The sequence below is a fragment of the Stomoxys calcitrans genome, chromosome 3 (genome assembly GCF_963082655.1).
Source record: "Stomoxys calcitrans chromosome 3, idStoCalc2.1, whole genome shotgun sequence".
NCBI classification, from domain to species: Eukaryota; Metazoa; Arthropoda; class Insecta; order Diptera; family Muscidae; genus Stomoxys; species Stomoxys calcitrans.
The window spans coordinates 41,698,308-41,719,852 of record NC_081554.1 but is presented as its reverse complement, the minus strand read 5'-3'; the positions used below and the strand labels follow the sequence as shown (position 1 = coordinate 41,719,852).

Here is a 21,545-nt window from a genome sequence, read left to right as displayed (position 1 = left end):
ACCCGAATGGCGTTTAATACCTGTTTTTACTGAAACTCAGATCAGTGAGTTTTATTAGGCCCGTCGATATCCGAACAAAAACTGGTCCAGATTTGAACATATTTGGATATAGCTGTCATATAGACCGATCTGCTTATTTTGGGTCTTAGATATATAAATGGCGCATTTATTCCCCGACTTCAATGAAATTCGAAACAGTGAGCTGTATTGAGACTCCCAACACTTGTTTCGAATATGGCCCAGATTGGGCTATTTTTAGATATAGCAACCACAGAGATCGATCGTCAGCTTTAGGACCTAAAGACCATAAAATGAGTATTTATTCTACGATTTTGTTAAAATTGAAAACTGTGAGTTGCACTAAGAGTCTCGATATCTGACCCGATTATGGTGTATATCGGACCATATTTACATATAGCTACCATATAGACCGATATACCGATTAAGGGTCTCAAGCCTATAACAAGCGCATTTATTACCCGATTTTGCTGAAACTCAGAACACTAAGTTTTATTAAGCCCGTCGATATCCACACCAAAAATGGTCCAGATCGGAACATATTTGGATATTGCTGTCATATAGTCCGATCTGCCTATTTTGGGTCTTAGGCTTATAACAGGCTCATTTATTATCCGACTTCGCTGAAATTTGGAACAATGAGTTGTATCAAGACTCTCAACATCTGTCCCGAATATGGTTCAGATCGGGCTGTATTTTTATATAGCAGCCATAGACGCCATAAAATTTCCATTTATTTTCCAATTGTACTGAAATTTGAAACAGTGAGCTACTTTAAGACTCCCAACATCCAACCCAAACCGGAACCCACAACCATGGATTCTGCTAAAATATGGGAGCTATGTCTGGTTATAGACCGATATGGACAGTACTTGGCACAGTTATTGGAAGTCATAACAGAATACTACATGAAAAATTTTAGCCTAATCGGACACAAATTGCGGCTTGTAAGGGCTCAAGAAGTCAAATCGGGAGATTGGTTTATACGGGAGCTATATCTAAATCTGAACCGATATGGCCCATTTGCATTCCACAACGACCTTCATTAATATTAAGTATCTGTGCAAAATTTCAAGGGGCTAGCTTTACGCGTTTGACCGCTATCGTGATTTTGATAGACGGACGCACGGACGGATATGACTAGAGCGTCAAGATGATCAAGAACTGTACTGTATGGATATGGGGTCTTGGACGAATATTTCGAGGTTTTAAAAAAAAAACGGAATGACTAGATTAGTATGCCCCCATATTATGGTGGTAGGTATACAAATCATTCATAGAACTTGTCAAATAGGATTCATGGTGGAGGGTATATAAAATTCGATCCGGTAGAACTTGATGCGCTTTTAATTGTTATTGAGAAGTACAGAGAAGTATATTATTCGTAAAAGTCGTAGAATAACACGTTTGTTTATTGAAAACTTTAATGTCGGTTATCGAACTTCATTTTGTTTTCAGGCTTTCAAAAATGCGGTTAAAAAATTAAAAAAAAAAATAGAAGTTTATTGGCCTTCTATTAAAAAATTTATCAATTGTTTTCAGCACATCCAAATGTAAATGTATTGTGTAGATTGAATTATTTCAGAATCGGTGAAAGGTACAATAAAAAAGCGCCATATAATCTCGTTAAAGAGCTTAGCCTTATAAATAGAATGTTCTATTAAAACGTTTAAAAAATTTTTACGACAATACTTGAAGTGAATTATTAAATGTCTCGCTGGCTTAAATGGTAGAGAATATGGATTACCAGTACAGAGATTATGGATTTTATTCCCGTCAGATACCTTGTTCTCTCGCTGCTGTCATATCATAATGGATCAAAATTGTCTATATGAATCTTATTTTAGACTATCACTATTAACCAATCTATAAAAATCGAAGCAATTCGTTTGTACTAATCAAAACTCAATCTCATAGCAAAATACCTTTCCTTAAAGTCCCATATTTTACCCTTCAAGGACTTTTTTGGGATAGATGCCTCTCTGACAAGTTTTCTTAAGTTGTACCTCAAATTTCTTCTCCACTCCCAAATACCTTCAATTCTGGTCCTTTACTGTACCAATCGTTCTATATATGCCCATTACGCGGGCGTTCGGGTAAGGCGCACTCCCAAGGAACATGGCCTAGATTTGCGTTTTTGAATTACTAAAAGAGTGCAAATAAAAATGATTTGTTATTATTTTACCCTGAAAAAAGGAATAAAGAAGAAGTGAAAGAATGCAAATTTCGGCCGGGTTGAATCTTGGGAACAAACCACCATGGTCCACATACCAAATTTCTGTCAAACCAGCAATAATTAAAGCTTCTAGGAACCGAACAATGAAGATCGAGAGACCGGTTGACATGAAAGCTATATCAGGATCTAGACTGATTTGGACCATATTGAACACAAATGTCGTAACAGAATACCGCATGCAAATTTTCAGCCTGTTATAGGTCTAAGACCCAAAACCGGCAGATCGCTCTATATGGCAGCTAAATCCAAATATGTTCAGACCTGGACCCTTTTTGGATCGGATTTCGGCGGGCCTAATGAGACTCACTATGCCAAATTTCAGCGAAATCCGATAGTATATGCACCCTAAACCGGCAGATCGCTCTATATGGCAGCTATATCCAAATATGTTCTAACCTGGACCCTTTTTGGATCGGATATCGGCGGGCCTAATAAAACTCACTATGGCAAATTTCAGCGAAATTGGGTGATAAATGTGCCTGTTATAGGCCTAAGACCCTAAAGCGGCATATCGGTCTATATGGCAGCTTTATGTAAATATAGTCCGATATACACCATATTAAGGTCGGATATCGAGACCCCTAGTGCATCGCTCTGTTTCAAATTTCAGCAAAATCTGAGAATAAATGCTTTTTTTATGGTTTTTGGACCCTAAATCGTCAAATCGGTCTATATTACAGCTATTTCTAAATATAGCCCGATCTAGACCATATTCGGGACAGATGTTGGGAGTCTTGATACAATTCACTGTACCAAATTTCAGTAAAGTCGGGTAATAAATGCGCCTGTTGTAGGCATAAGACCCAAAATCGACAGATCGCTCTTTATGACAGCTATATACAAATATGTTCCGATTTTTGCTAATAAAAAAAAACTCTAGGCTTAAGACCCTAAATTGCCAGATCGGTCTATATGGCAGCTATATCCAAATATAGTCCGGTGTGGCCAATTCAAAAACTTAACCTGCATATAGGAAAAATAATAGCGTATGCAAACTTTGAGCTCAATATCTCAATTTTAATACCCACCACCGTAGAATAGGGGGTATATTCATTTAGTCATTCCGTTTGCAACACATAGAAATATCATTTTCCGACCCTACAAAGTATATATATTTCGGATCGTCGTAAAATTCTAAGTCGATTTAACCATGTGTATCTGTTCGTCTATCCGACTGTTGTAATTACTCTAGAGCCTTAAAAATTGAGATATTGAGCTGAAATTTGGCGCAGATACGTCTTGTAGATGCACGCTAGTTAAGTTCTTGAACGGACCAAATCGGGCCATATTTGGATATAACTGCTATATAGACCGATTTGCCGATAAAGAATCTAATGCCCATAAAAACTTTATTTTTCATCCGATTTTGCTGAAATTTGAAGCAACTGACCGACAACTGACCGAAATATGGTTTAGATCGGACTATATTTAGATATAGCTATCATATAGACCGATCTCCCGATAAAGGGTCTGAAGACCATAAAAGCTTTATTTAGCACCCGATTTCGCTGAAATTACCAACAGCCGGTTATTTTAAGTCTCCCGACATCTGACACAAATATGGCTCAGATCAGAATATATTTAGATATAGCTGTCATATAAACCGATCTCCCGATAAAGGGTATGAAGGCCATAAAAGCTTTATTTATTACCCGATTTCCCTGAAATTTAGAACAGTGAGTAGGTTAAGACCTCCCAACATCCGACTTAAATATGGTTCCGATCGGACTATATTTAGATATAGCTGCCATATTGACCGATCTGCCAATAAGGGGACTGAAGCCCATAAAAGCTTTATTTATTACCCCATTTCGCTGAAATTTGAAACAGTGAGTTTTTCTGGGCCTCACGATATCCGACCTAACTATGGTTCAGATCGGTTTATAATTGCATATATCTGCCAAAAAGACCAATATTTTGTTCTACAAAATTAAATAGTGACATAAATATTAGACCACTCAATGCCCGTGCCGAGTTTGGTTGCTTAAGTTATTCAATATTCACCGGATTGTGACGAAATGGGATTTACATATATACCCGAGGTGGTGGGTATCCAAAGTTCGGCCCGGTCGAATTTAATGCCGTTTTACTTGTTAAAGATTGTAGCGTGATTATAGCTGACGTTCACATGGGCGGACAGACACAGACATCGTTAAATCGTTGTAGAATTTTACAACGATCCGAAATATATATACTTTGCAGAGTCGGAATGGATCCTATGGTGGTGGGTATTATAAATTTGTCCCAAAAACTCCAAACCCTTTCGACCCTTTGCTCTGCAGACCTAATACCGTCATGAACAATGCAAATTCGTCCAGGATGATTCCGTTAAGGAACAGGAACAAACTTCTTACATATCAATGAGTGCTTTCGGATTAAGTTTAAGCTTAATCAAAAGGAACCCCCTTTTTATAATTGAGTTATACTCGAGATTATATTCTTTAAAGCACACATTTGTCAGGTGTTTCCTACTCCCCAAGCTTCTTATATTGATCTTAAATGTTTATACCCTACACCAAAACTGTTTTACAGGGTATTATAACTTAGTGCATTTGTTTGTAACACCCAAAAGGTAGAGAGAAAGGCCCATTTATAAGTATACCGATCGATTTAGAATCACTTTCTGATTCTATTTAGCTATGTCCGTCTGTCCGTCCGTCCATGTTAATTTGTGTACAAACTACAGGTTGTCATCCGATCGCCTTCAATAGAGACGAAGATTATTGAAATTGGAAAAAATCAGTTCATATTTGGATATAGCTCCCATATATATGTACGCCCGATTTGCAGTAATAATGCTATATGAAAACGTTGGGGTTCAGTGGACTGTGAACGAAAGGGTGATAATGGCCTCCTGAAAGATAGAAATTCTTTTTGGAAGTTTGGAAAGTCCAAAACCCTTAAGACTCGAAATGTGTTTTTGGGTTATGTATGTAAAAAAGTAACCTTAATACCAAGTCACAATGACTTAACAAAAAAAAAAAACGATATATGTTTAGATTTTACGAAGACTGAACTTTATTGCTCTCGAAGTTAAAACGGAATGAACGAGTCTTTCATTTCATAGTCATGACTTCTCAAAATAATGACATTTAGTTTACCATAAAACTAAATTTAGAACTAAAAAGTGTAGTGTTCTCAGTGCCCTCTGTATGTGGCATTATAAAAATGCAGACCTGGAAGTTGTGTGGCACAAACATTACCGGCCCATGTTGCAAGATTGCAAGGTAAAAGTTTTAAATTCAAATATATAATGGTATGAGGTCAAAAAAAAAAAAAAAAAAAAAATAGGAAAATATACAATTCATACGATCTTTGAGTGTTCATAAAATGCTTGAAATTCCATATGCCTTAATACTATAAGGGTTATCTCTAGTCAAAATTTAATAACAATTCAGTTTACTTATAGATTCTAATGTTAATTTTAAATATAATCCAGTTCAATAGTTGTTGCATCAGGTGGTGCATGAGCCAGACAGCACCCAGCCGAAGATAGTATTTGTGGCGACTGGAAGAGAGCCATCACTAGCTAAAAGACCCGGTAATATAATGCGCCCATATATGTCAGATCCAAGTACGATTGAAAACGGCCCAGAGATATAAAATTTTGGATCTGCTAAAGTCAAATTAGCGAATTTTGCAGCAATGGCAGCATCAATGGATCTATTAGGCGTGTCCATTGATATGTGGTTGTTGACTCTCATTGTGGTGTCTAAAACAGTGTGAGAAGAGTGGCGAGATGCTATAGAGACTGCACATATGGACTCCGATCCTAGGACAGTTGTGTTAAGTCGTAACTCTTCAACAAACTGTTTAGATATTTTACTAATGGCGGTGCAAGGATCAATAACTGCGCGGATATGGTGCTTTTTCTTGCCGATCACAACCAGTATTATAGCCGTTGGAAATAGCAAAGTGGCGTTTGGAGTTGCAATAGACGCTATCGTTAGTGATCGCTGGTTAGTTGAACTGGTGTTTGGTGGTTCACCTGCGGGGCTTTTTTCGACCTTTACTGTCCTTGTTTTCTTGCTTCGCAATTTTGGATTATCTATATGCAATAAGGAGTGATGGTTGCCTCCACAAAACCGACATCCTTTAGTTGAAAAACAAGAACTAGATGAGTGTTGATGGGCTAAACAGTTTGGACAGTAGCGGTGAGTCACAACTAATTGCATACGTTGTTTCGCATCCTTTTTTCGGAATACCTTGCATTTACGAAGACCGTGGTTTTGTGAACAGATTCTGCAAGAGTAATAATTTTTGTTTGCCTCGGAACGGCTAAGGCGGGATAAAATAGGTGGCATTCTGTAAGAGTAAACTAAAATATAATAAAGGACAATAATGTAACAAAAGGAAATTGAATAACTAATTTCTAACATGGTGGGAGTACCACGACTTTTACAACAGGCCGAGTTATGGTTCCCCTTTGTGTAGTTATATCGACTACTCGCACTAAATCATCCTTGCCATAATATATCTTCGAAATACGCCCCAATTTCCATTCCTGGGGTGGCAAACAGTCGTCTCTCACAACAACCATAGAACCAATCTGGATATTTGGCTGTGGTCTTTTCCATTTAATGCGCTTGTGAAGCTCTTTAAGATACTCATGTTTCCATCTAATACTGAACTGTTGAGATAATGCCACAACTCTTCGCCAACGATTAACTACAGAAATAGTAGTCTCGGATTCGTCAGGTTCGGCAGGTGAAAGCAAAGGACCCCCAGTAAGGAAATGTCCAGGGGTAAGAGCTAGCAAATCGTCGGGATTTTCGGATAAAGGTGAAATAGGTCGCGAGTTTAAACAGGCTTCGATACGGGAAAGTATAGTAGTGAATTCCTCGAACGTAAATTTATGACATCCTGCCATCTTTCGGAAATGAGCCTTAAAACTTTTCACCCCGGCTTCCCAGAGCCCTCCCATATGAGGAGCTCCTGGTGGAATGAAGTGCCAGGATAAGCGCTGGTAGGAGAATTGGAAAAGTGTCTCGTCCCGCGATCTTTGAAGAAAGTTTTTCGCCACCTCTTTCGATGCTCCAACAAATGTTTTGCCATTGTCGGAAAAGATCTTTAAGGGACACCCACGTCTGGAAGAAAAACGGTGAAAGGCCGCTAGAAAGGCTGAAGTGGTCAAGGAACTTGTGAGCTCCAAGTGGATAGCACGTGTAGCGAAACAAACGAATAAACATACGTATCCCTTTGTTATAGTACAGGATCGCGCCGAGTAGTTTTTTATGTCGAACGGACCTGCAAAGTCAATACCAGTATTCGTGAATGGTCGACTGAGCGTGGTACGTTCTGGAGGAAGGGTTCCCATCAGCTGCGTTCTAAGCTTGTGTGTGGAAATTACACAAATCTTGCAATTGTGAACACAGGCCTTTATAAGAATTTTCGCCTTTGGAATCCAGAACTGGAGACGCAACATTCGTAGCATTAAACTGTTGCCTCCATGCAATGTAATGCAATGTATGAACAGTATCAGCAATCGGGAGAAGGTACCGTGATACGGCAGGATAATAGGATAACGCTCATTATAAGTGAGGCTCTCGGAATGGGCTATGCGACTACATATTCTTAAGAGGCCTTTAGGATCACAAAAGGGGTTCAAAGTCAATAAGGAACTGGTGGACGTAATTTGCTCCCCATTTGACAATGCCTTATATTCAGTTGGATAAAATAATTTTTGTGACAAGACAATTAAACGATCTCGAACATCCTGGATTTCGTCATTGGTCAGCGAATGAGTTCGTGAAGTTATATCGGCTGAAGCACGGCAATTAGAAATAAAACGGTATACATATGCCATCACTCTAAGAGCTCTTCCCAGCGAAGAAAACCTATCCAGAGGATCTTGGTAGTTTTGGAAGTAAGTAAAGTGGCTGTGAATAGTCTTAGCTTCCAATAGTGTCTCATCTATTGGCAAACCATTCTTAATTGGCCAAAGGCTCGATGGATGCCTAAGCCACAGAGGACCAAACCACCAAAGGTCATTCTGAATTAACTCATCGGGAAACACTCCACGGGAAGCCAAATCCGCAGGATTCTGCCTTGATTCAACATGGCCCCAGTGGTCCACTGGTACTACCTCACATATTTTTGAAACACGGTTAGCCACAAAAGTCTTCCATTGGAACGCTGGTTTCATTAACCAGGCAAGGACTATCGTTGAATCTGTCCAACAGAAAACCTTGCAATTTGGAATGGACGGCAGAATCGATTCAATGGCCTCCGCCAGTAAGGCCGCGCCACAAAGTTCGAGTCTAGGAATTGAAATTGTCTTCAATGGTGCCACCCTCGATTTTGACATAAGGAGGTGTGTGACAATTTCACCGCTGGGAGCCGCGACTCGAACATAAATGGCTATTGCGTACGCCTTTTCAGAGGCGTCACAGAAGCCATGGAGTTCCATATCGCTTTCAGGAGTGAAATGTATCCAGCGAGGAATTCGTATATCTCCAATCCTAGAATAATTCCCCAAGAATGAATGCCATGCTGCAAGTAAATTCGGAGGAAGGGGATCATCCCACCCGACTTTGGATAACCAAACATCCCGCATTAGAAGTTTTGCGAGAACTATGAAGGGGCATAGCCACCCAGCTGGGTCGAATAGTTTCGATATATTGGAAAGAATATTCCTCTTAGTGGGATCGGAATTTGCGTCTAATTGCCCGGCTACGAAATAAAAATCATCAAGTTTCGCGTTCCAACGAACACCCAGAGTCTTGGCCTTACTTGAATCTTCAAACTCAAGAAATTCGGAATTCAGAAGATGGTCCTTTGGAATGGATTTTAGGAACTCCTTAGAGTTAGAAGTCCATTTTCTCAATAAAAAACCGGCTGTCCCCAAGGCCGAAATGAGTTCCTTCTGGGTCTTAGTTGCGGACAAAATATCATGACTCCCCCCAAGAACATCGTCGACGTACATCGACGATTCCAAAATCTCGCTTGCAAGCGGATATTGAAGCCTTACGTCTGTAGCCAGTTGCTGAATTGTGCGTAGAGCCAAGAATGGGGCACAATTTACCCCAAACGTAACCGTCTGTAGCTCAAATTCTTCGATTTCATCGTAAGGGGACTTTCGGTAGAGAATTCTCTGGAATGTAGTGTGTTTCGGATGGACACAAATCTGGCGATACATTTTTTCAATATCGCTATTGAAAACCACTTTATAAAATCGCCACTGGAGTAATAAAGTGCACAGATCTTTCTGCAAAGATGGACCAGGGTGGAGGACGTCGTTCAAACTCATACCATTAGAGGTAGGGTTTGACGCGTTGAACACTACACGAACTTTTGTAGTAACGCTATTTGGACGAACAACAGCATGGTGTGGCAAGTAGTGAAAATTGGATTTGGGAGTGAAATCAATGTCCCTTACCCTCTTCATATGGCCTAATTCAATATACTCTGCCAGAACCGCATCGTACTGCCTCTTGAGCTCAATATCTCTGAGAAGCCGATTCTCATTTCTTATATACTGAGAAAGAGCTATCTTTTGGGACTGCCCGAGTTGAATACCGGAAGGAAATTCGGGTTTAAATGGCAGCGTAACAATATACCGGCCTGCCTCGTTTCTGGTGGTGGTTTCCACGAACATGTCCTCACAATACTTGTCCATATCGGAAATAGGTTTAACCCTAGGGAGGTCCTCCAGTTCCCAGAATTTGGAAACTAGTTCATCTAAGGCGATATCATCTGGAAGTGAAACAGTAGTGCGGAAGACTGAAATAGGCTCTTTTGGAATGGGACCGGTCAGAATCCAACCAAATACTGTTTCTTGGGCCAAAAGAGACCCACAAACTGGATTAATAATGCCATTTAACATGACCTGCGGAATCAGATCTGCCCCTATCAAAATGTCAATATACGATGACCGATAAAACTCAGGGTCTGCCAGGTGGATGTCAGGAAGTGTGGAAAACATTTCCTCGGATACAGAAAAAGTAGGCAGTGAGGATGTTAGCTTAGGAATGACCATAATGGGAGCCTCCAGGTCAAAACCTGAAGTCATTGGAGAAGTGATTTGAAGCATACATATTTTCTGAGCCTTCGCAGAGAGGGTGCCATTAAGGCCGGATATATGAGCCATAAATTTGCGTGCTTTTAGTTTAAGCAAGTTGAAAAGGTGTTCTGACAGGAAAGACGCTTCCGACCCAGAATCGAAAAGTGCTCGTGCCTTGAAAATCTCCCCATTATGTCGGATACCAACCATGGCCGTTCCCAACAGCACGGTCTTGCTGTTGGCTGCGAAACAAGACTGTATGGGAACAATGGAATCACCATTGGAAGTGGACTGTATCGATTTCTGATCAGTTTCGGGAATTTCCATTTCCTCATTGCAGTCTTGATGCAGTAGAGTGTTGTGCCTCCTGTTGCATTTTTGGCAGTTAAATGCACTTTTACAGTCTTTGACAAGATGTCCCTTAGAAAAACAATTAAGGCATAATTTTAACTGCTTCACGGTTGTCAGTCTATCGGCGTAGGTCATATTATGAAATTTCGAACACAATCTTATGGTGTGGTTTTCATTGGGGCATAACTTACAATTTGGAATGACAACACCATTTCGATACGAATTCACTCTTTTGGAGGAGCTATTCTTTGGCATTGATTTGCCAACGTTCTCGTTCTTGGAATTTGATATCGATTGAGAAGTGCTGGGAAAACCGAAATCCCTCACCGTCTCCAATGTCTGAAATCGACATGTCAAGAAGGAATCAAGTTCTGTCCAAGATGGAAAGTCACTTTTATTCTTGACTGATTGCTCCCACAGGGACAATGTGATCTCAGGCAAACGCATGGAACAAACATACACAAAAATGGGGTTCCAACTCTTGATATCTATACTATAGAGCTTTAGTGAAGCTATAATCCCATTTATAGTACTTTGAATCTGCTTTATGGACTCGCTTGATTCAACGGTAATTCCTGGCAAATTAAAAAGGGTCTTAAGTTGGCTGTTCAGTAGTAAACGTTTGTTGTCGAATCTAACCTCCAACGCCCTCCATGCTAACTCAAATCCCTCATTCGTGAGAGGTGCCTTTCGAACTATTTCCCTGGCTTCACCGCGAGTCTTGGAATTCAAGTGAAATAATTTTTCGACAGGGGAGAGCCTCGTGTTATTGATGTATAAGGCAGTAAAAAGGTCGCGAAACGATGGCCAGGAGAGGTAATCCCCGTGAAAGAGGTCGGTGTCACAAGGAGGTAGGTTTACATTCGGACTCGAAGAGAATTCCAACCGCGTTGGATTGGGGGGAGAAACAGCAGCGGACCTTTTGGATTCTATAACCTCACTTATTTTAGCTATGCCATGAACGTAAGTTCGATAAGTGGTCTGATACCGCGCTTTCAGGGTTTCTATGTCCCTCTTATCGTCAGCAGCGGCTAACTCAGCCAAGCTAGCCTCATACTTTGGTTTAACTCTCTGCCATATTTCCCTCAACTCGTCCCGATGAACCTCCAAGGAGTGGATCGCGGACTGGTGCAGAAGTTCGCTTTCGAGTTCTGCATTGAACTCGATTAAAGCATCGGATATTTGGATAAAGTTTGATAGGGCCATTCTGTTCTATCAAAAATCTTTCGCTAGCAACGGATGTCAAAAAAAAAGGAAAATTCGATGCAAATTATACGGGCCACTACTTCAAAGGAAATTTCTACCAGAATCGATGTTCTGAAGGAAGTGAGTGGATCCCAAGAGGGCAAACCGAACAAAGGTGATCCAAAAAAAAAAGCTAATCTCCACGTCTAAGAACTCTAAAACGTCCAAACAATAGCTATATAGCCAACTATGAAGAACACAGTATGTAGTACTATTCACTCCACTAAAAATTGTCTGCAATGTAATTCGTATCAGAAACAAGGAATTAAAAATTTGATTCTAATTGTTATTTCACTTTGAAAAAATAAAACGAAATATCGGAAACTTAATGCACAAAGGACAGTCTGGTTAATATACGACTTTGGAATTGTCGTACTTACTAATGCACCGAAGAGGAATCAAAAAATTTGTTTGGTTGTATCCACTAGAATAGACTGCAGCATCAAAAATATCAATTATAAACACTTTTATCCAACACAATTATTTCTTTCACCTGGCCCTTTGATTTCTCTTCTCAATTGTGTGGTTTCATCGAATTTTTCTAAAGTTGCTTTATCAATTAGCGAAATGCTGTTCTTCTTCTTCCACTATTCTATTTAAATAGTCTCAATTATCAAAATTATTCAATTGTCTACTATTTCTTTACCAGCAAACTGCTCACTACTCACGTGGACTTTCTAAAACAGTAACAGCAATACCAAATGCACTAAATGTTTGTCCAAATTTGACAATTCGGTTATATTTCAATCGCTCAATCTTTTTTCTCTTCGAATAATATGAAATTTTAATAAATTTAACATCCAAATATTCATTTAATTCCTTTATTTATTTCGATGGCATCAAGTCAAAATGAAATTTTATAAAATCTATCACATGCTCGTCTACACTATATGTTATCACACTTAGTTTGGAAATTTCAACGAATAAGACGAAAAGGCAAAAAATCATCAACATTCGAGCGACCTGATGTGGGAGACAACGTGTAGCTTAGCTTTGGTTAAGCTACAAAATCTAGTTCTTGACGGAGGGATTGTAGTATGGTGAGAAAAAATTATAAAACTGGTACTGGTACTGCTTGTGGTTCTCTCGTGTAGTCAGCGAATAAAGAAACAACAAGGGATGGGTAGTCTGTAGGTACCTACAACTTTTATCAAAAAGGAATGAAAATCAACGTGGATGATTGATTCTGTGGTGATCGATTGGAATATGGATAGGAAAAAATATGATGTAAAGAGTATTTTTGTTGTTGTTGCCTGTTTTTTAATAACCACTATGATGAACACGAATGTACCATATACGACAAAAAAACTGTCAAGTAGAGCCTTTGGAGACCATTAAGTGTAATTACTGTGCTTTGTCTTCTTATAAATCAAGATCAAAGTTTTTGTGTTTAAGAGGATTGAAATTGAAATAAGCAAAATAATTTGACACACTTGATAAGGAGATTGGTTTGAAATGTGTGAACCAATTCAGCGAATTTTTTTGAAGTTGTAATTGCCAGAAGTTTAAGCAAAATATTATAAGCAAGCAAACGAAAGAATTTAGTATCAATTTCTTGGAAAAAATTGAACTTACAATGAAATTGAAATCACTTTCACGGAAATGAATTTTTGTGTAATTGACCTTCACAAAAAAAGAATGTTGCTCGTACTTTCTAAACTTATGTAGGAAGAAATTTTGTACGACAATGGCATGTAGGTTACCTGGTTTTCCTTGTGAACTGCAGGGATTGATTTGGATGATTTTCCAGATTTCACGTCTTTTAGGTTAGCCAAAATCCGGGTTGAAGGATCATGAAAACGTTGGGGTTCAGTGGACTGTGAACGAAAGGGTGATAATGGCCTCCTGAAAGATAGAAATTCTTTTTGGAAGTTTGGAAAGTCCAAAACCCTTAAGACTCGAAATGTGTTTTTGGGTTATGTATGTAAAAAAGTAACCTTAATACCAAGTCACAATGACTTAACAAAAAAAAAAAACGATATATGTTTAGATTTTACGAAGACTGAACTTTATTGCTCTCGAAGTTAAAACGGAATGAACGAGTCTTTCATTTCATAGTCATGACTTCTCAAAATAATGACATTTAGTTTACCATAAAACTAAATTTAGAACTAAAAAGTGTAGTGTTCTCAGTGCCCTCTGTATGTGGCATTATAAAAATGCAGACCTGGAAGTTGTGTGGCACAAACACTATATAATGGTCATTTGTTAACCGATTCTCTCGAAATTTGGCAGAAATGATTTTCTTATAACTCTTTTAGAGAAATCGGCTCAGATTTAGTTATAGCTCTCATATGTATATATAGCCCGATTTTCACTCCTAGAGCCACAGCAAGCGCATTTAGTGACCAATCTTCCCAAAACTTTGTACAACAATTTCCTCGACGAGTTTTACAATACCTATAAAGTTTGCTCGAAATCGGTACAGATTTAAATATAGCTCCCATATATTTGTTCGTTCGATTTGCAGTAATAATGCAATAAAGCGCAAGCGCATTTATTGACCAATCTTCCCAAAACTTTGTGTAGCGCTTTTCTCGACGACTACCACGATCAATCCCATGGCAGCCGGTTGTATGTACCGGATTGACCCGATGAATTCCTTCATCGGCAAGGGCTGCCGCCTCAGTGTACCACACACTGCTACTACAACAACTACCACGATATCTAAGTAGTTTGGTAGAAATCGGTTCAGATTTGGATATAGCTTCCATATATATGTTCATCAGATTAGGACTAATATTGCAATAAAGTGCTTATTTGTTAACCGATTCTCTCAAAATTTGGCAGGAATAATTTTCTTATGTCTATTAATATTACTGATGCATTTCATAGAAATCGGTTCAGATTTAGATATAGCTGTCATATCGAAAGTCCGATTTTCACTTCTACGGTCACTGCAAGCGCATTATTGAGCAATATTGCCAAAATTGTGCTCAACACTTTCCTCGATGCATATTTGCTTGCAATTTGATACGAATTGTTTAATAACCCATCTGAAAATATCCGCACAGGTTCATCAAAATTTATCAAATTGGTTCAAAATTAGGTGAAGCACCCACTTTCTACCTATATTTTAGGTGTAGGGTATTATACTTTTGTCTTTTCTTACTGGTTCCTTGTTATTTTACAGGAAACATCATCTAACTCAAATATTTACTTTCATTTCAACATTTCAAGGCTAGATGACATGATGAAATAATTACCACTCATTACAGTGATTCCCAACTACAAAAATGTTTCTACCATAATGCGATTTTCAATAACTACTATCATTAATTGTAGCACCATGATTACTGTTTACGCGTCCAAATGTCAAATCTAACAAATTCTAGCTAATAGAGATTGATTAATTACCTAGGGATCTTAAAAAATTATTGGCATATTGTTTAATATATTCTGTTATGGATGTGTTAATTATAGATAGCCATAAAGAAATTAAACGGACAAGGCATAATTATCAGAATTATAAGTTAGTTTGCGTGCCAAGCGTGAATTTCGAACTAAGAAAGCGTAATTCTGATAATTTGAAACATTAAATTTTTTTATAGAATCTGTAGGCAGCTGAAATAAATGTGAACTGTTTCGAAGAAAACACATTTGAGAACTCCAAGTATCATTAAATCATTTATCAGCTGCTTATATAGGTGGTATTGGTTTGAAGTTTTCATTATTTGAATTTGAAGGTCAGGGGTATATGGTGGATGCATCAAAAGTTCCCAGCCAAGCTCACTCAGTTTTTGGAGAGTGACCAAAGATGTATGCGGTCTAGCGTTGTCCTGGTGGAATATGACACCTTTACGATTGACCAATTCTGGTCGCTTTTCCTTGATGGCTGTATTCAATTTGTCCAATTGTTGACAGTAAACATCCGAATTAATCGTTTGGTTCCTTGGAAGCAGCTCAAAATATACCACAAAACAGACAGCATAACCTTCTTTTGGTGGATATCAGCCTTTGAAGTGGTTTGAGCTGGTTCACCATGCGTGGACCATGATCGTTTTCGACTAACGTTGTTGTAAACAATCCATTTTTCATCTCCAGTTATGATTCGTTTTAAAAACGGATCGAATTCATTGCGTTTAAGGTGCATATCACAAGCGTTGATTCGGTTTGTTAAATGAATTTCTTTCAATACATGTGGTACCCAAATATCAAGCTTTTTCACCAGTCCAAGACTTTTTATGTGATAATGAACGGTTGATTTTGGTATATTTAACTTCTCTCCTATCTCACGCTCAGTTACATGACGATCCAATTCAATTAATGCATTGATTTGGTCATCATCAACTTCATTTGGCCGACCGAAAAATCTGTAATTACTTTTTGGGCAACCCAATATATATATATATATATATATATATTCGGCCATATATCTATTCTCAGGACTTTATATCTTCTACTCTAACTGACATGTTCGATATGTGAGTCCTGTGATGCATCTGAATTGACTTTGCCAAGATTTTAGAACTTTGAAGAAATCATTTAATAATCCGTCATATATTTTCTAGTTATGCCTACATCTCAAATTTAAGAGATTTAGCTCAATCCGTTCAGAAGTGCCATATGGTACCATTTCCGGTAATGAGAGTAGAAAAATTTTTTCTTTCTACTCTCATTATTTCGCAATAGATGTCTTTTTATCACAAATTTTAGAATCCTAGCATCCGGCACAAAGGGGGGCTTTTGACGAAGAAACCTGGTTCGAGTCGTAATGACAAGACCGAACCTATTCTATCTTCGTATGCCTATAATTTGCCTATGCCATCGGCCTTCCCCGGCAAACCAACACGCTCTTTAAAAGGTTGGAATAATAGAAGGCGCATTGCTCTCAGGTTTATTGAGAGGCTTGTGCGAATAATCCTAAGACTCTGCCTAAATTTGGCTCGGAGATTCGCTGCTCAGGCTATCCCAAAGAATACACGTCTAGATTCGGAAACTACACCCAAGTCAGCCAATAGTCACCTGGAAGGCATACCATGCCTAAAAGAACTAGGAAGAACAATATATTGGTCCAAGAACCTTTGCTAATGTCGCTAGGGACAGTTTGGTGATGGCAGTTGTCGACAAGGGAAAATAACAGGGCTGCATACCTAGGAATAATTGGAGTGGGATAGTCAATGGACTGTCATCAATATACTCCGATGTTATTGCGAAATTTACTGGGTCTGCTCCAGTTTGTGACGATGTAAGCTGGTATCGGGGCCGATGCAGACTAATTGCCTTCGCGAATCAACGCTCAATCGAAATGTATCGTTGTGCGCTAAAATAGATTGGTGAAATGTGGCCAGGTGCACCACTAGATTTAGTCAAGAAAGAAGATATTCCTTCTCGACCAATAGCGCATGCTTGGATACGAAGGATTCTCTCAGATCCTGAATCCATACTTGTAAGACTAGGGGAATGTAATCTCAACTTTCAACCACCGACTGAAAGATTGGTAGATTGGATGAGACCGATGGTGACCGGAGACATGCAGTATTCGTACTAAACTCCGGCTGTCTCGCAGACCTCAACAATCTTGAAAGGGTTGTATCCTATGGACTCAACAGTTGAAACTGAAGGTCTATAGAAGCGATGGGGTTGGGGAATCAGGAGCCGAATCAACAGTTGTTGCTGAACACTTGCCTCAGGAACTATCGACCACATCCCTAAGGTCGGGCGGATTGCAGGAAACTGAAAATCCCCCTGCCACAATAGAGACAGAAGGGGATGGCATCGAAACGGTACCCGACAAGCTCTGTATGGGTGGATCATCCAGTTGGACTGGACTCAAGGTGTGCGCCAGCGGGGAAGCACGGAATTCAAAAAGTACTTCAACAGCAACAGCTAATGAAACATTTAAGGAGGAATCGTCCACACCGCAAGTGTCCAGTGTTCGGAGGAAGAGTGGTTCCACTGCTTTCCCACCTACCCCTGGATGCGCTCATCATGACAAGATCTAACGAATCTTGGGAGGATGAACTCCTGGTGAAATCAAAAGGCGAGGCTAACACAAAAGTAGTGTAAGTTCTGAATCCTGACTATGGTCCGGTTTGTACAGATAAATATCCACCATTGTAAGGTCGAATCGGCGGCACTTAAGGTCCCCCTGATGACAGTGGTATTTGACGTGGTTCTTATCCAGGAACCATGGGTGTGTGAAGGAATGGTTCGTGGACTAAGCATTCCGGGATTTAAACTATTCAAGGCAACGTGGAATGGGAGACACAGAGCCTGTATTCTTGCAAAGAATAAACAAATTTCATTACTGGCTGGCTTTGCTATATATGGCACACGATACAGAGATGCCGCCTTCAAACCTTAAGTCGCTGGTTGGAAGCCGCTGCTGTAGGGAAGAAGAGCCTCATTGTAAGAAGTGATACAAAGGCACATCCCCAAATATGGGGAAGTTCGGATGTCAACGAAAGGGGTGAGCTGCTTATCGAATATATTATAAGTTGCATTCTGGCGATTTGTATTAAAGGGGATAAACCGACCATTAATACAAGGACCAGCCGGGAGGTACTAGATATTACCTTTGTATCAGAAGATATAAGTTGTTGAATATACGACAAACAGCGGCCATGGTGGACGCCAGAGCTGGTTGGTCTAAAGAAGGACTGCAGAAAAATCTTCAACAGGGCGAAAGCCACAGGAGCACAACACGATTGGGACATCTATAAGGCTAAGCTGAGAACAAATCCTGGGTGGATTTCTGCAGCTCCGTGGAAGATACATCTGAGGCCTATAAGCTAAGGAAGATTCTGTCCTCTTGACCTATTACGGTGGGGTATATTCAGAAGTCAGATAATGTATGAGCAATGTCTAGTGAGGAAACTATAGAACTATGTTTCAAACACATTTCCCATGAAATTCTCCAATGGACAACGTGGCTCCAGAAGAGGTTGTAGGAGGTTATTAGGAAAATTTTGTCTGAGCCGAAAATCCTTTGGGTGTTAAGTAGTTTCGACTCCTTTAAGTCGCCAGGCCCTGATGATGTATCACTGGTTGAATTACAATACAAGCTGTGTCTGATAGACTGGGAGATATACGCTGCTTGTATCAGCATGCCATATCTACCTGTGGGATGGAGGGACACGAAGGTCATTTTCATTCAGAAAGCAGAAAATTTGACAGAAAGTCAAAATACCTGGGTGTTTGGCTGAACGGAAATTGAACTTCAAATCCAGTATTTTGGAAAGGGCAAGAAAGGCAACACTTGCCTTATATACCTGCAAGAGAGCCATTGGCAAAAGTTGGGGTTTAGACCGCGTGTCATGCATATACTGCAGTTGTCAGACCAATAATGCTATATGGTGTTGTGGTCTGGTGGACGGCTCTTCAAAAGTCCACTTACTGCTCAATACTTAACCGGATCCAAAGGATAACTTGTTTATGCATCACAGCCGCACTGAGGATGACACCATCTGATGCACTGAATTTAATGCTACAACTAATGCCTCTGGACATTGTGGCTAGACAAATTGCTGCGACTACAGCCCTGAAGCTTGGGTCATGTGGGGGCTACGGACACTTTGTTACTTTCATACAATATCCGATGTTCCAGGCAGTGCGGGTTACATCCTATCTGAACCGCTTTTTGATAAAAAGTACTGTACCACTTTTCCTGATAGAAACGATTGGAACTACAATATCCCTGTTGTCACTGGCTAGAGTAGACTTCTCAGTCATTGTGCCCGTCATGTCACTGTATAATCGGAAAACATGCTGACAGACTGAAGTTTTCCTGCAACGAATTTTGCCGAAGCTGTGAGAACACCGAAGTAGAAGAAACTATAGAACACCTTCTGTGTGTGTGTCCCGCAGTCAAAAGGAGTTCCACTTTGGGTTCTCATTTCTTTGAGCACCTCTCTAATTTAGCGGATGTGAATATTCGCAAATTGTTGGGCTTTTTAAAGCTATTTGGATGGCTCAACGGTAGGAACTAGAAGGCATCTTCCTTCTTCTGTCCCTGTGGTATCACAATGTACGAAAGTGTCTTAGTGAGTCTGATGGTAGTCTGCCATTTTAACCTTACCTAACCTAACCTGAGGTATCGATGTAGTTGTCGGGTCGGCTGGGTATTGTACCTCTTGAGTGTAAGCTTAAGCTCAATGTCGGTCGGATGCTATCTCAGCACTGCGAGGCACTCTGACATCTGGTAGTAGTTGAAACCATTCCTTAGACATACATATATAGTCAATTTGGGTAGGTATAGTTGACCGTGTGTTTCTTGATTTCCACGTGAATATGTGGTGTGGCTTATGTGGGAAGTGTGATCCGCCTAAGGTCGTACTTTGCGCAGATTTCTAGGGACATTTCTTGATTTTCGTTTCTTTCTCCGGTGCTATGTATAGAATGCGGTCTTCATTGGAGTTTGTAAACTCGCCGATGCCGTTCCATCTTATTTCACTAATACCGACAACAGATATATTAAGTCAGTTGCATTCTGCTGATAATTGTACCAATTTTTCGATTTGGAAAAGTGTATTAACGTTCCATGTTGCCATTCGTGTCCGGGGGCGAGTTGGGTTCGTTGTCAGGGTATACGTTAGGTTTGTTCTTCTTGTGTCTATTATTGTTGAAATCGTGTAATTTCGACTTCATCAGGTGATTGGCCTAATGTTGCCTAGTTTGGTGACAGGCTGGTCCAGATAGGTCCGTCAATAATTATAACGAAATATTTCAACAATCCACATACAATCTTTATCTATCCCTCTATTACGAAGAATTAGATCTGCCGGCTAGGTTCAATGAAATAAATCACAGCCAAGATGTCAAAACTGCAAATCAAAATTGAGTGCAATGCATCACATTTCTCCGTCTCGTGCAAAAAAAAAAATCAACAATTACAACAACTTAGTACCAGCAACAATGAAAGGGAACTTTGAATTTGGAATTCAATTATTTGGTTTATTAGTATTGACAATACAATCTCTCTTAATCCAATTTCTTAGTAGTTATTCATTGATTTTATTTTGAAATGTGGTGACTATTAAGCGTTGCCTTGTCTTGAGAAGCTGTTAACAATGACATTGAATAGAAAGTCACTATTGACTTGTAGTACCTATAAAAATGATTTATGTATTTTCCCACATCTAATGACAATTATTTTCGTGTAAAGCTCAGGAGGAGTGTAGCCAATTTTATAGTGTGTTTTGCTTAGTCATGGATTCGATTGCCGCCAGAACACTATGGGTCAAATGGGTAATTTTTGTATTCTTTCAAATGATTGTATGAAACTCAGCTTTGAAAAATTTTATAATTGGAACTAAATCAAATCCGGTTTTTATTAAGCAAGGAGGCCAAGCCAAGTATTAGGCTTGTGTTAATAGTGTTGTGTTAATAGGTCTACCGGCTATTGAAATCTCCTTTTCGACCTACTATAATTATTTTTTTCATTTTCAAGTTTTTCGACTATTAGGGTTTCTTTTTCGAGACGATTGAGCTCGTCTCAATCGACGATTTTCTTTGCAAATGGAAAAGGAAAGCCAGAGATCGCAACACACATCAACCACTATGGCACGGGTTTCGTAATTTGGTTAGAATTACTTATAGGCCATATCAGGTGTCAAGACTTCAAGAGTCGTACGGTGGTATGTTGTGCTCATACAGAATTTATTGCGAATATACCTCTATGAAAATACGTTTCGTAATTTGGTTAGAATTACTTATAGGCCATATCAGGTGTCAAGACTTCAAGAGTCGTAC

The 21,545-nt window shown here is 39.4% G+C and overlaps 2 protein-coding genes across 3 annotated transcripts in view; one reads left to right on the top strand and one right to left on the bottom strand.

The window, feature by feature from the left end:
- LOC106087364 (ATP-binding cassette subfamily G member 4) overlaps positions 1-21,545 on the top strand; it is an 83,076-nt gene that overhangs the window by 26,573 nt on the left and 34,958 nt on the right. The window lies entirely within an intron of this gene.
- Positions 6,627-11,813, bottom strand: LOC131996023 (uncharacterized). Its single transcript, XM_059365438.1, has one exon. The coding sequence runs from the start codon at positions 11,811-11,813 to the stop codon at positions 6,627-6,629; it is 5,187 nt and encodes a 1,728-aa protein (XP_059221421.1).